The 15,603-nt window shown below is 50.8% G+C and overlaps 1 protein-coding gene across 1 annotated transcript in view; it reads right to left on the reverse strand.

The window, feature by feature from the left end:
• Positions 1 to 15,603, reverse strand: part of EYA2 (EYA transcriptional coactivator and phosphatase 2) — a 203,253-nt gene that overhangs the window by 113,720 nt on the left and 73,930 nt on the right. The window contains exons 3-4 of the mRNA XM_045832978.1: positions 6,627 to 6,672; positions 1,156 to 1,298 (exon numbers count right to left, since the gene is read on the reverse strand). Coding sequence (XP_045688934.1) covers positions 1,156 to 1,298; positions 6,627 to 6,672 — 189 coding nt within the window. The remainder of the gene's footprint in view (positions 1 to 1,155; positions 1,299 to 6,626; positions 6,673 to 15,603) is intronic.

Consider the following 15,603-nt stretch of genomic DNA (forward strand, 5'->3'; position numbering starts at 1 on the left):
CTTCTGGGACTTGCCAAATTCCTCCCCATCCCCGTTCTTCCCACCGTGGTCCCCTTCTGCCTGGACGCTCTGCCTCCCGAGCTTGCGCATGCTCATTTCTCAGTTCTCAGTGGAATCCGCCCTCATCTAAACGGCCTGTGTGGCGCTGGGACCTAACCTGTTCTTCCTTGTTCTGTTAGCTCTGAGGACCTTCTTCTCTTCCTTGACACCATGCATGTGCCCCAGGGCACCACTGGCTCTCCTGGGTGCCCAGCTTGCCAGCTGCAGATCTTGGAAGTTCTCTGCCTCCATACTCAGGCGAGCCAATGCCCATTATATCTCCATCTTGCTATCTCTCTATCTGTCTATCTCAGTGACCTATTTCCATCCCACTGGTTCTGTTTCTCTGGAGAACTCTGACTACCACAGACAGGGACAGGTGCACCGTGGATGGTGGCCCTGGTTCACTGAGTCTCCCATTCTTAGCGATAAGGTCTCACGGGGTCTAGAGGTCTTGTTTTTGCCTTCCCAGCATCCATTTCTCCTTCTGGCACCAGCACTGTGTTTTCCTTTAAGAGAACCATCCCTCCCTCATATACAGTCATGTGCTTCAACCTCCTTATCTCTCTCTCCTTCTTGCCTTGCTCTAGGTATTGTCACATGACCCAGTTGGGCCAGTGAGGGTCAATGTGGGATTCTGCTGGACCAAGTGGGAAAGATGAGCTCTCCTTCTGCTGGGAGTGCTGGGCAGAAAGGATGAAAACCCAGAGTGGACAGGCACCATCTTTGCTGCCACATGGGAAGAACCTGTGTGGGAGAGTAAAACCAACTTGGAGGAAACATCTGAACATGGAGTAAGATATATTCCTCCTAACATCATTTCAGCACCTGGATCCAGCCATTCCTGAGGTCAGTAAGTTCCCACTGTGTGAATCATTCAATTTACACTTCCCCCTAAGCCAACCTGGGCTAAGTTTCCAATTCTTGCAGTCAAAAGAGGTCTTGATACAGTCCGTAGAACTTGAACAATAATTGAAGTGTCCGTCCTTCTCTATCTCCAATACAAATGAACCTGGAATCATGTATCATTCTGTATTTAACTGAGGCAACAGGAAAGAAGAAAGACCATAATGTTGGGGCCCCAGGGGAAACGCAAGGCCTTTGCCTGGTACTCACTGTAAGAAGGTATCCCATAGGCTTGTGCTGGAGGGGGGTAAGCTGCGTAGGGGGTGGCCTGCTGGATCCCCGCACTGTACTGCGTCTGGCCGTAGGCTGCCATGGCCACGGGAGGCTGGCTGGGCAGGACACGTGGGCAAGGTCTGCAAGGAAGGAGAGAAGATTAAGTCTCCAAGCCCAGCCCGGCATCCCTTCCCCCTTATTTCGGTGTCAACACCACCGTTTTCCTTTGGGTATTTACTCTTTCCAGGGCAGACACAACCTACGTGTTCATCAAACTCCATTTCATTTTCTCTCTTCCTGGGCCCTAGAATGATTACATTTTCTGTGTTCCTTACAGTCAGGTCTGACCATGTGACTGGGTTCTGCCCAGTAGAGCATATAAGTCACTCCCAGGTCTGGCTAATAAAGCCATCCCCTACGACCCTCCTGCCCTCTCTCTTCCTTTATCAGCAACTATGGAGGGTGCAGGTTGAGACCGCAGAGCTCTACTATGGACACACGCTGGGTCTTTGAGTCAGTGTGTGGGGAAGAGCCTCCCTGGAGAGTTTCATCCAATCCAGTCACACACTGCATTTTATGTGAACAAGAAACAAACCTTTGCTATGTTCAACCACTGAGACCAGGGTTTGATTATTGCAGCATACCCTATCCCACCCTGACTATCTATCCTAATTTAGACACCTTTACAGTTGACTGCAGCTTTAACAGGGCTGCCAATCAAGAAGCCCTGCTCTTAGCCAAGGGATGGGCAGCTGATGGAAGACCATCCAACCAGACTCAGTCCTGGAAATTTAAACCTTGGGCTGAATAATTCATTCTAACAGTCACACTCAGAAGAACCTATTTTTTATTTCTGCCCTGTTGCTTGGATCCCGGAACCTGTCCCATCTGTGGTTTCTTGAGGCCTGATTACTCTGCTTTCACTTACATTGTGAGCAACTCCAAATCTTCCAAAAAAAAGTCCTTTTGGTTGTATGAAAATTTTATGAACAACTATATGCCAAACAATTGGACAATCTGGGAGAAATGGATACATTCCTAGAAATATACAGACTTCTGAAAGTCGATCAGGAAGAATCAGAAAATCTGAATAGATAGATTACAACTAACGAAATGGAAGTAGTAATAAAAAAAACTCCCACGAAATGAAAGTCGTGGACCGGATGGCTTCATAGGTGAATTTCACCAAACATTCAGAGAAGAACTAACACTTCTCCTCAAATTATTCCAAAACATTTGAGAGGAGGGAAAACTCCCCAGCTCACTTTACAAGGCCATCGTTATCCTAATTCCAAAACACAATAAAGACACTGCAAAGAAAGACAATTGTAGACCAATGTCCCTGATGAACATAGATGTTGAAATCTTCAACAGGATATTAGAAAACCATATCTGCAATACATTAAAAAGATCTTACACCACAATCAAGTGGGATTTACTCCGGGGATGCAATGTTGGTACAATATCTACAAGTCAACAAATGTGATACACAACATAAACAAAAGGAAGGATAAAATCACATGTTCATATCAATAGATGCAGAAAAAGCATTTGACAAAATCCAGCATCCATTTATGACAAAAATTCTCAGCAACGTGGGAATAAAGGGAACACACCTCAACATAATAAGGCCATATATGACAAACCCACTGCCAGCATCATACTCAACAGGAAAAAACTGAAAGTGTTTCCCTTAAGACTGGGAACAAGACAGGGATGTCCACTTTCACCTTTCTTATTCAACACAGTACTGGAAGTCCTTCACCACAGCAATCAGAGAAGAAGGAATAAAAGCCATCCGAGTTGGAAAGAAAAAAGTAAAACTGTCATTTGCAGATGGCATGATACTGTATATATAGAACCCTAAAGATTCCACTAAAAAACCTACTAGAACTGATGAATATGTTCATCAAGTAGCAGGATACAAATTAAATACCCAGAAATCAGTTGCATTTCTATGCACCAATAATGAACTATGAGAAAAGAAAACTAAAAAAACAATCCCCTTTACAACTGCATCAAAACACCCCCCCGCCAAAAACCTAGGAATAAATTTAACCAAGGAGGTCAAAGACCTCTACTGGGAAAATTATAAGACACTGAAGAGAGAAAGTAAAGAAGATAAAAATAAGTGCAACCTTATAGTTAATAGTTAGGAAGAATTAACATCATTAAAACTTCCATACTATTCAAAGCAACCTACAGATTCAATGCAATTCCTATCAAGATACCAATGGTGTATTTCACAGAACTAGAACAAATACTCCAAAAATTTATGTGGAACCCCAAAGACTCTGAATAGCCACAGCATCTTGGAAAAGAAAAATAAAATTGGAGGAATCATGCTACCTGATATCAAACTATACTACAAGGCCGTATTAGTTAAAACGGCATGGTACCGGTATAAAAACAGACACACAGATCCATGGGACAAAATAGAGAGCCCAGAAACAAACCCATGTCTTTATGATCAATTAATATTTGACAAAGGAGACAAGAACATACAATGGGGTAAAGACAGTTTATTCAATAAATGGCGTTGGGAAAATTGGACAGATATGTGCAAAAAATGAAATTAGGCCACCTTCTTACACCACACACAGGAATAAATTCAAAAGATATCAGAGACTTAACTGTTAGACTCGAAACCATAAAAATCCTAGGAGAAAACACAGGCACTAAAATCTCAAACATTTCTCCTAGCAATATTTGTTTCTGACATATCTTCTTGTGCAAGGGAAACAAAAGAAAAAAAATAAACAAATGAAACTACATCAAACAAATTTTTTTTTGTATAGCAAAGGAAACCATGAACAAAGCGAAAAGACAACCCACTGAGAAGGAGAATATATTTGCCAATGATACAGCGGATGGGGGTTAATATCCAAAATCTATAAAAATCTTATAAAACCCAACACGAAGAAAGCAAACAATCCATCTAAAAAAGGGGGAAAGGACCTACACAGAGATGTCTCCAAAGAAGACATAGAGATGGCCAACAGACATTTGAAAAGATGCTCAATGACACTAATTATCAGAGAAACGCAAATTAGAACCACAATGAGATATCCCCTCGCACCAGTCAGACGGCCATCATCAGTAAATCAGCAAACAACACGTGCTGGCGAGGGTGTGCAGAAAAGGGAACCCTGCGTTCTATTGGTGGGAATGTACAATAACAGCTTGGTGCAGCCACTGTGGAAAGCGGTATGGAGATACCTCCAAAAATTTCAAATGGAACTGCCTTATGACCTAGAGGTTCCAAAGAAACCCAAAACACTAATTTGAAAGAAGATACGCACCCCTATGTTCACTGTGGCGTTATGTACAATGGCCAAGTGCCCAACAGTAGATGAATGGGTAAAAAAGCAGTGGTACATTTACACAATGGAATACTACTTGGCTGTAAAAAAGAAGGAAATCTTAACTTTTACAACAGCATGGACGGACCTGGAGAATATTATGCTAAGTGAAAAAAAGCCAGTCAGAGAAAGACAAGTACCCTATGATTTCACTCGTGTGTGGAATCTAATGAACAAAATAAATGAACAGACAGAACAGAAATAGACTCAGATACAGAGAACAGACCGACAGCTGGCACAGGGAAAGGGGGTTGGGAGGCTGGGTAAATTCAATTAAAAAATAAGACAGAAACCTCAAAGAAAAAAAACCCAAAAACCCTTTTGGGCTTTTTCCCAGCAGAGCCACAGGGCCCTGACATCCTGTATCCACCTGCTCTAACTGGCAAGTTCGCCGGTCAAGGTTACTGGGATTCCCCAGATGTGTATCTGATTCCATTCTGGTTGCGTCACTTCAGTGAGAACCTGCCCGGGTCCAGAGCTCCTTCTGCAGGTGAAGCCTCACGGCAGGTGTGAGAAGGGCGCAGCGCTTTATGGAACGATAAAAAGGTGGTCTCCTGTCTCTCTTCCTTTCTTTTTGGCTCCTCCTGTGATGAAGCGCTGGGGAGCTGGTTCCAAAATGCATGAGAAACTCATCTGAGCTGCGGACGCCCGGACCAGTACCAGAGGGCGTGTGATCAGCCCGTCCCTCTTCTCTGCAAGGTGCGGGGAACTGCCTCCCTTCGGCTGGGACTCAGCAGTGAACCTCATCTGAAATGTTCCCCATTCACACCTGTCCTTCGAAGTAGAAGGTGGGAATCTGAGATGATCAGCTCCTACTTCCCAGCAAGACCAATTTACCCGACCCTCATGAGACTGGGGCTGACGTGAAAACCTGGAGAAAAGACGGCGGAGCTCTCTAATCCCGAGGCCGTAAAACAAGTTAGGAAGATTTAACAGACCTCCGTTGCTACTGACAACCCCCAAAACGTCTGGAGGGAAAGGAAGGCTGAGAGAGCGCACTCCTTAGAAACTGCTTCTCCAGGGCTGTCAAGGAGGGAGCTGCTGTCTAGATAAGGAGTTGCTGGCCATGCCACCAGGCCAAGGCCAGGGGGCTCCCCAAGGCAGGTCCCTGAGGGCCCTGGGTTAGCTACGTCCGTCCCTGAGCTCTCACTGCCCTGCCCACACCTCCGGTGGGGCCTCTATGCTGCCCGCGTGTAGTGCTGAGATTTCTGATTTACCGGCCTGTGTCCCCTACTGACTGGGAGCTCTCTGAGGGCAGGGACCCCCGAGGCTCCAGGGCTGTGTATAGGATTTGCCACCGAGGAGCATTGGGTGAACATTGGAGCAGGAAAAAAAGGGATGAAAGTGGGGAGAGACAGGGATGGAGAAGAAGAAAGGGATGGGAAGGGAGGAGGGAAGGGGAGGGAGATGGGGAAAGAAAGAAGGACAAGCCCTGGCTGGCGTAGCTCAGTGGATTGAGCGAGGGCTGTGAACCAAAGTGTTGCAGGTTCAATTCTCAGCCAGGGCACATGCCTGGGTTGCAGGCCATGACCCCCAGCAACCGCACATTCATGTTTCTCTCTCTCTCTCTCTCTCTCCCTCTCTCTCTCTCTCTCTCCCTTCCCTCTCTAAAAAATAAATAAATAAAATCTTAAAAAAAAAGAAAGAAGGACAAAGAGAGAAAGGGGGAGGGAAGAAGGGGAGAGAGAAAAAGAGGAAGAGGAAAGGAAGAAGGAGAGACAGGGAAGAAGGGAGGGGGAGAGGGCCTGAGAAAGGGTCTGTGTGCAGGGGAGGAGAGAGGAAAGAAAGAAAGGCTGAATACAGAACGGAGAAAGATGAACACACTCTCAGCCAGCACTCTCAAAACACTGTTCCAGGCCCTGTCCCAGGTGCGTTTTACATGTGTTCGTCATCCCACGGGCCAGGCCGCGGGACCGCCCCTTCTCCGGATGGTGAGACTGAGGCCCGGGAGGTGGCGTGCTTTGCCCAGGTTGCTCAGCTCGTCCGTGCCGCCCTTGCCCTTCCTCCCCGGGAGTCTGCCTCCAGGTATGTGCCGTCCCTCTCCGAGAAGGAAGAAGGCACAGGGCACGGGGAGACGAGGCAAAGGGGCAAGGCAGGGGTACTCACCTCGCCAAGAGCTGGGGCACTCGTGGAAGGGCCGATGCGGTGACACCTGCAGGGGAGAAGACAAGGTTGAAGGGCTTCAGCCGTCAGGGTGCTGTCCCACACAGGGTGTGCCTTCAGACGCCGGCTTGCTTCCGGGGGGAGAAACTCGGAGGGCTGCCGCCGGGACTTTCTCGACCACAGAGGCTTATTGGAGGCACGTCTTAGCGCTCTCCTGCTCGAAAACCCTTTCTGGGTGAGCTTTGTCCCCAGGTACGACTTGAAGGGCTACAGGGAAAGGATATACAGCATCTCAAAACGTCAGGGTGGAATCCCTCTCCCCACCCACTGTGCAGATGGAGAGACTGAGGCCAAAGGGTCGGAAAGAGGGTGCTTGGGCCAGGTCACAGGACCAGATAGCAGCACAACTGGGACCGGAACTCGGTTTCCTGACTCTCGACATCCATTTCCTTTTTCCAGTGACATCGGTTTGATGCTCCTCCCTTCCCCCTGCCCCAGTTTCAGTCCACGGGGTTCAGGTGGGGCTGGGAGGGGAGGCGCATCCTGGATCATCTCCTAGGCTGCAGCCAGGGCATGGAGCAGGCAGAGGGAAGAGGCCCCTGACTCAGCTGGCTCCCTGGGCACACAGCATCCAACCACTGGATGGGAGACAAGAGAGCAAGTGACGAAAAGGCGATAGAATGGAGTGGGAGGGACATTTGCAAGAGTGAAATTTCACCAATGGACAGTTTACTTCTACGTCGTCTCTTACAGCACAGCTCAGTCCTTGCTGCGGAGCCCCAGGAAATTCTAGACAACACGCCTGTTGATGGCCTTGCCTTGCCAATTCACACTCCTCGGCACGCCGGGCGGTGGCTAGGGTGTCCTTGTGCCTCCGAGAAACGTTCCAAGGTCCCCAGAGCTCTGAGCCTCTCTCAGGCCCTGAGCTGGGCGCTCAGAAGACCAACTTGCCATCCAACTCTACCAGCGAGCAGCCACGAGACTCTGGGCAGGCCCCCTGGTCTCTGGGCCTCAGGGCCCTCCCTTGAAAGCGGGAGAAGAATCTTTATCTCCCAAGGATGCGTGAGGATTCAACGAGAAGATGATAATGATATCCATCACGGACGCGGTGCGTGTGGCATGCCAGGCTGTCTTCTAAGTACGTTACCCGATTCATTACTTTAACCCTCATACCTGCCCCATGAACGGGGCTCTGGTCGTGTCCTCCTGTCACAGGTGAAGACCTGGAGGCACACAGGGGCCAGGTTCCTTACCCGGAGCCCACAGAGATCGTAAGGGGTGGACCTGTGACCTGAACCTGGGCGGTCTGGCTCCGGAGTCTGTCTCTGCAACCGGGACACTGCAGTCCCCAGTGATGATCACCCACGGAGAGCAGCGTGCAGCCCCACAGAAGGTCACTGCGCGCACCAGGCCCCGCGTCCCCTGCTGGCAGGCCTGGTCTCATTTAGTCCCCCCACCGGGGCCAGGCAGCCGAGGGGGTTCTCCCCAGTGGACAGATGGGCAACCGGGGAAGCCTAAGTGTCTTGTTCAAGCCACACAACCTACGGGCTCGGGAACTGGGACTTGACCCACCTGACTGCCAGGTCGGTTCACCGGATGCGTTACATTCTGTTTGAGCCCCAACCCCCTGGGGTGAGCGCGGGAGTCCTGAAGCCCATTTCGAGAGCTCCAGTTGGAAGTGAAAAACGGAACAGGCCGTATCAGCATGGCTGCTCAGAGTAAGGACAAACTATGCGAAGCTTTTGTTCCAGCCACAGACGTGAAAGTGTGTCGTGTGTTGTGTGTTATGTGTGTGTGTGTGGGTACTGAACGGCTGGCTGTAAAAACAGATTTCTTACTGTGTGTCGTATTGAAAGAAGAGTTGGAACAGTCTGATCCCAAGGAAAGCGCCCCCACCCCCCAGCACAGCAGGTGCTCAGTCAATGCTAATTTCCCTTCTGGGGGGGGGTTTGCTGCTCCGGGAAAGGCCCCTTGTCCCCTTCCCCAGCCTCCCCCGGGACTGGAGAATGAGCTGTCTCGTTCTGAAGCGGCCGCAGTCCCATTATTGGTAAAAGACCATATCTGAGTGTGTTTGTTACTGAATTAAACACTGTGAATATGTTTTCATTAATAAATATGTAAATGTTCATACGTCTCTGAATCTATGGCAACATTCCTATGGGCTGCGATTGATTTGGCGTCCTGTGAGTTTGAAGCCAGAGTGTTCACCCCACAACTGCTCCGCCACGCTGCGCGTGCTCCCCAGCAGCAGCGCTGATGGTGACTTACATCCACGTTGCCAGTGGGGAAAGCGGCCCTCGTGACCTGAGCTGCCAGAGCCAGGTCTGGTTACTCCAGGCTCCCCATGTGCCTCAGAGGGATGTGGCTGCACGTGCAATGGGGCAGAGAGCTCCCCCACTGACTTCTGAATGCAAAGCTCTAAGCCTCCTCTTCCTGCCCAGCCTCCTACGGGTGAAGGGAGAAGGATGAGCTCGACAGGTGGCCAGAGCCTCTGGGACGAGCTCATTCATTCATTCACACCTCCCACGTGCCAGGCATGTGCTAGGAACAGGGTTCCCGTAGTGAGCAAAAGTACCAGGGTCCCTGCCCTCCTGGACCCTCCTGTCTAGTGGGGAGATGGAGGGCAAAAAAAAAATAATTGCATAAGTAAGTACCTAATTATGACTATAACAAGGTACAAGGAAGACAGTGGATGGTGTCGTGCATGCGCACAGGACTGGCCTGGGGATCTTGCTAAAATGCAGACATAGGTCAAAGAAGCTCCCAGGGGATGCTGGCACAGCAGACCCAGAGGCCCCGCTCTGAGCAGCAAGCATTTAGACCATGAGCTAATATAAGAACTGCAGTTACGAAGAGCTATTGCAATTCTGGGTTCATAAAAATGAACCTCCGTTCCTGAAGTTATAGACTCAAATGCATATGGGGGCCAAGGGGGTAACATAAACGAGCAAAGATCCAATTTTTATATGAGGAAACTAAAGCTGGGGTCTGTGTGTGTACGTGCACACTTATGTGTGACTGTGTGTGTGATTGTGTGAAGTAGCTTGTCCAAGGGCACGCCCACTTCATTCATTCATTCATTCACTTATCCATGCATTCAACTAATGTTTATTATGCACCTACTGTGCGCTAGATCTACAACCCAAGTCTCAGAATGTGTTAACCTAATGTTCCTTGTGAAGAAAGCACATGGGCAGAAGGGGCTGGACCCAAATCCAAATCCCGACTTGGCTGCAGTGGAACTATGTGACCTTGTGCCCACCACCTTCTCTCTCTAAGCCTCGGTTTCCACATCTGCAAAATGGGGTGACATCCATTCCTGCGGGGCTGCTGCAAGGATTCGCAGGCGGGCACCTGCCGAATGGCAACCACTCAACGTGCTGCAGCTGTCATTAGCTCTCCGTTCTCCTGGGGCCCTTGCTTAGGCCACTTAAACCCGGGAGCCCAGTTTGAATGTTCACAGGGTTTTTTTTTTTAACCTCTCACTGGGAGGATTAAGAAGCTAATGATTCTGAAAGCAGCAACCACTATTGTGATGTCTAAATTGGGCCCCAGGGGCCGCTTTCTAACTGATCCCTGTCAGACGAGACAGTATCTAGGGAGAGGCTTTGAGGCAGGTCTCTGCTGTGAAAGGTGCGTGTCTATAAACCGTGTCAGCTCATCTCCCTCGCATGGGTGGTGCAAACTGCTCCCAGGCCGGGGACAGGGACAGCAGGAGAGAGCTCAGTATTAGGAGTCCAGAAGCGAGCACCCAATTCTGACTCGCACTGAGTGGCCAAGTGACAGTGAGCGGGCCGTTTGTCCTCTGTGGGGGTGTTTGTGAGGAGAGAGCAGAATGAGGCCAGCAGAGCCCAGAGTGTGGGGACTTCAGGGGGTACGGGCATTCACGCTCTTGGATTTAAATCATCGTGAATTTATTTCAATGCACATCTGAATCATAATAACAAGACTATCGGAGTCTTAACTTTTCATTTCTGGAGCTGGCCTGAAGTCACCCTTTTAAAACGAATTACTGAAAGGGAGTTAGCTGTTTTAAAGGCGAATGAGCAGCAAGGGACAGTGTGAATCTACGGCAGGGAAAGTGGCTTGGGACCGTGTGGAGGTTGGGAGACGCCAGCACCAGGGGAAGTCCTGTCCCCACGGAGGGCCTAGGTAATCCATAAGCCTCAGTGCCCTTTCTCATGAAGAGGGGATCGGCAAGATCCCCTAAGGAAGAGTGGTTTCCTTAACACGAAACCACTTCTGCTCTTTGCGGTACAGGTCGTTCCGGGTGCCAGCTCCCCCAGGAAGGCAGCCGGAAAGGCCTAGAAGTGGGAAAGGTGGAGGTCACCTGAGGCTCCCGCGGGTAAGGACCCGGCAGAGCGCTGGCAGCTCAGCCGGGCTTGGGCGGAATGAGCCAAGGTCTGCCAGCCCCAGGCTGGCAGCGGTGGGCCGGAGTCCCAGGGCCCAGGAGCCGCGGGGAGTCTGAGGGGACGGTGCAGCCTGCTCTGCAGGGTGGGGGTTCACCTCTCTCTTCGAGGAAACACTTAATGAGGTTATAGCCTGGGCTTTTGAACAATGTGTCTGCATTTTAATAGAAAAAATTTCTCTGTTCAGCTTTACTTTCTTAGTTCCACAACTCTCTCTCTGTCCTTCCATAAGATGGGGTGCAGTTCAAACCCAGTGTTCCCTTGGAGGGTGATGAAGGAGCCGCTACTATTTCTCAAGCGGTTCCTACAGGTCAGGCACTGTGCCGCAGGGCCGCACGGGTCCTTTCTCTTTTATTCCCCGCAACAACCCAGTGAGGAAGTTATTGTCTGTACTTTACAGACCTGGGAAATGAGGTGGGGGGAAGTAAAGGAAACTTTACTAAGGATTAAAAGCCAATATCAACTTGAAATTATCTGTGATTCCTCAAGACTACTCAGTTTCCATCCACCTATCCATCCATCCATCCATCCATCCAACCACCCACCCACCCACCCATCTACCCATCTACCTATCCACCCATTCATCCACCTACCCATCCACCCATCCATCTATCTATCCATCTACCCATCCATCCACCCATCCACCTATCCATCTGTCCATCCATCCACCCATGCACCTATCCATCCATCCATCCATCCATCCACCCACCTACCCACCCATGAATAATGTTTAGGGATCTGCCATGAGTCAGGCACTGAGGTATGCACTCATTTGGGACACAAATTTAAATGCATGTACAGGAATAAAGAGTTGTCCTTATCTTGGAGGAATTCAGCGTCTAGAATGATAAACTCGTCTGGAGAGTTTTTAAAAATCCTGTTACCTGGGTCACACTTCTGGCCAATCAGATTCTCCGAGGGTGGGATCTGGACATTCTATTAAAAATGTTTTTAACTTCCCGGGATATTCCAATGTGTAGCCGGGTTTAAAACCAGCACTGGAACCTGGTTCTTAGAGCGTGGCCGCTGGACCGGCAGCATCAGCATACCTGGGACCAGTTAGCAGTGCAGATTCTCAGGGTCCCTGCCCAGACCCGTACAGAACCAGAAATCCCGGGGGTGGGGCTGTGCGGTCTCTGTGCTAACAAAACTTCCGGGGGCGGGGGTGTTGATGCACCAGAGGATCTGAGAACTACTGAGCTAGCGCCTCGCTACTCAGAGTGGCTGGTGAACCTGAAGCGCCGTCAGCATCACCTGGGAGCGCGTTAGAAATGCAGACTCTTAGGCTGGGTCCGAACCTGCAATTTAACAAGGTCCCGGGTGATTGAAGCACATTCAAGAGGGAGAGACACACGGCGAGCGTTCTGCAAAGCCCTGAACACCACGCTCAAGCCTCTCTAACCACTGGCCCACAGGCAGGTCTCTCTCTGTCACATTGCTGCTCCATTTCTCATGGAAATCACCACCACCCCTTATGCGTTTAACAATTCGGTGTGTGCCCCTTCCAGGGGAACATGAGCCCTGGGAGTGGGTACGTGTCTGTCTTGCTCACCACTATATTCCCAGCACCCGCTCCAGGGCCTGATCCGTGGCAAGCATTTGGGGACAATTGAGTGAACAAACTTTCATCATCTAGGCAGGAGACGGAGGCTCCGAGAGGGGTAGAAATGCGCCCAGCTTCGCACAGTGAGCTGAGGACGGGGCGGGGACACACGGGGGGCCTGGCTGAGCCCCCAGCCTGGAGGATGTGACGTGTAGCGACCCTGGGAGCGGAGGGCTGCTCACCCAGCAAAGGCCCGGAAGGCCGGCAGTGGGTGGGCCTGGATCCCCACCGGGTCCCCAGTGCCTGGTGCACAGGTGGTGGGTGCCTCAGACAGTGAGCTGACTATCTGAGTAGAGAAATGAAGGAGTGATGGAGAAACTACCAACCCTCTCCGTGGAGGGGCTCGGCAGGCAGAGGGGATGCTTGGAGAGGGGGAGCTTGTTGAGGCAGAAACGGAGGGGCAGGGAAGCCTGGGAGGCTGTGGACCCACTCCCAGCATCTTCCTAGGGCAATGGCGCACCTGCTCACACAGCAGCCTGCAGGGCCATCCCCCTGCGGCCAAACATTAAAAAAATAACCTCTGTGTTCATCCACAGGCATGGCTAAGTGAACCGGGGCTCGGTCATTCTTTGGTATACTAGGAGGTGTAAAAAAAAAAAAAAGAGGTAGGACCTGGCTGGCGTAGCTCAGTGGATTGAGCACGGGCTGCGAACCAGTGTCGCAGGTTCGATTCCCAGTCAGGGCACATGCCTGGGTTGCAGGCCATGACCCCCAGCAACCGCACATTGATGTTTCTCTCTCTCTCTCTTTCTCCCTCCCTTCCCTCTCTAAAAATAAATAAATAAAATCTTTAAAAAAAAGAGGTAGGTCGTTCCTTATGGGGTCTTGAGTGAACAAAAGAAATTATAGAAAGTATGTGTGATATGATAGCTTCGTGTTTCCAAATTTTTCTCCCAGCAGCACTATATTTCTATAGTAAATATGCATATGTAACTGCATAAACACAAATCACAAACCATGGTGACTGTTACTTCTGGAGAAGAGAGGAGAAGACCGGGAAGAGCAAAGGAGAGCTTGGCCCGACGTTTCCAGCCGTCACGAGGACTGTACACATTATTCACGCAGTACCTGGCGACTACAGACGGATCTGTCTCTTAAAGAAGAGGCGGGATGGGCAGGCACTCCGGGCAGGGGGACGGCACGGGCCGAGGCGGCGAGGCGTGAAAGTCCTCGGCGCTCACAGAGGGTAGCGCGCATTCCGTCCTTCGGGCTTACGGTCTCGCAGAGCGCCCTGTCTTCTGTCTTCATTCATTCGACGAATACTTCCCAAGCACCTACTGTGTGTCACACCCTGTTCTCAGCAGCGGGGATACACAGGCACCTGACGTGGGCAAGGTCCGCCCTCCGGGAACTTAGCCTCTGGGGGAGACAGACAAACGAGTGGGCACGTAACTGCTGACAGGCAGTGGGGACAGGGAGGAGGTGGAACGGGACATGCAACAGTGTGGCTGGGTGATCTGTTGGCTGTCCGGTCAACACTGACCCAGAATCCGGCCATTCTCACCACTCCATCCGAGCCACCGTTGCTTCTCACTGGGTTGTTGTAACGCCGTCCTCTCTGGTCTCCGGGGGGTCAGGGTAGAGGCCGACGTCTTTTCAATAGCTCACAAGGCCCGGCGTGGCCTGGCCCTGGTTCTCTCTCTGACCTCACGTCCCCCGCTGCCTCCTTCTCGCTGGGCTGCAGCCACACCAGCCTCCTCACTGCGCCTCAAGTGCTCTGGGAACACGCTGCCTCGGGGCCTTTGCACTTGCTGGTTCCTCTGCGCATAAGGCTCTCCTTCCCTGTCATCGTGAGGCGCCCTCCCTCGTCTCCTTCAGGTCTTCGTGCAACTGTTACCTTCCCGGTGACATCTTTCCTAGCCACCTTAACGAAAACTGTAGCCCACACCTCTGCACTTCCTGTCCTTACTGCTCCACCCCCTACAGTACATCAACATTCACCCTGAGATGCATTTTATTTCGTGTTATCGTCAGCCTCTTGCTCTGACCGTGCCCAAGGGCAGGTTCTAAGGGAACAGGGTTTCATGCTCTCTTCCCAATACTTAGACCAATGCTGGGCATGTGGCTGAGACAATATGTGTTGAATGAATGAATGAGTGAAGAGTAACTGTTAATGGAAAAGACCTCTCTGATGAGAACTGAGGGATGAGGGGATGGCCCTGAGGTTGCGGGAAGGCTGGTCCAGGCAGAGGGCACAGCAAGTACAAAGGCTCTGAGGGCAGAATCGTGCTTGTGAGTTACAGCAACGGGGACAGGCCTGGGGCTGGGCCCAGTGAGCAAAGGGGCCGGGGGATGAGATGAGTCAGAAAGGCCGGCAAAGACAGACGAGTAGAACCTGGAGGCCAGGGTAAGAGATTTAGATCCTATTCTCTATATTAATTTTTTTCCTTTTATTGATTCTAAAGAGGGGGGAAGGTGGGGAGAAAGAGGGAAAGAAACATGGATGTGAGAGAGAAACATCCATCGGTTGCCTCTTGCACGCGCCCTGACTGGGGACTAAACCCACAACCCAGGCATGTGCCCTGACCAGGAATTGAACCCATGACCTTTCGGTTTATGGGATGATGCTCCAACCAACTGAGCCACATTAGTCAGGATTTCTATAATTTTTTAAACACTACGTCTTCTCTATGTTTTATTTATTTCATCCTCACGTCAGTTCTGTGAGGTCGGTGAAATAATGATTCCTGTTGAACAGACAAGGCAGGTAAACCCCAAAAAGGTTAGGCCACTGGACCAGGGACCCAGGACTGGATCCCTGGAGGTGAAGCTGGATGCACTGGGAACCGCTGCTGCGGGGCTTCTCGGCTCCCTGTTCCCTGCAGAGCCCCCCTGAGTGCAGGCCACGTGGCTCCTGCCTCCCTGGGGTCCTCCACGGAGCTGGGCCCTTGGAGCTGAGTCGCTCAATAATGTCTCTGTGACAGGCGGAAGGGCCCAGGAGGAGGGAGGCAAGGAGGTCAGGCAGGAA

The sequence above is a fragment of the Phyllostomus hastatus genome, unplaced genomic scaffold (genome assembly GCF_019186645.2).
Source record: "Phyllostomus hastatus isolate PE091 unplaced genomic scaffold, TTU_PhHast_1.1 phas_contig_17, whole genome shotgun sequence".
Lineage (NCBI taxonomy): Eukaryota > Metazoa > Chordata > Mammalia > Chiroptera > Phyllostomidae > Phyllostomus > Phyllostomus hastatus.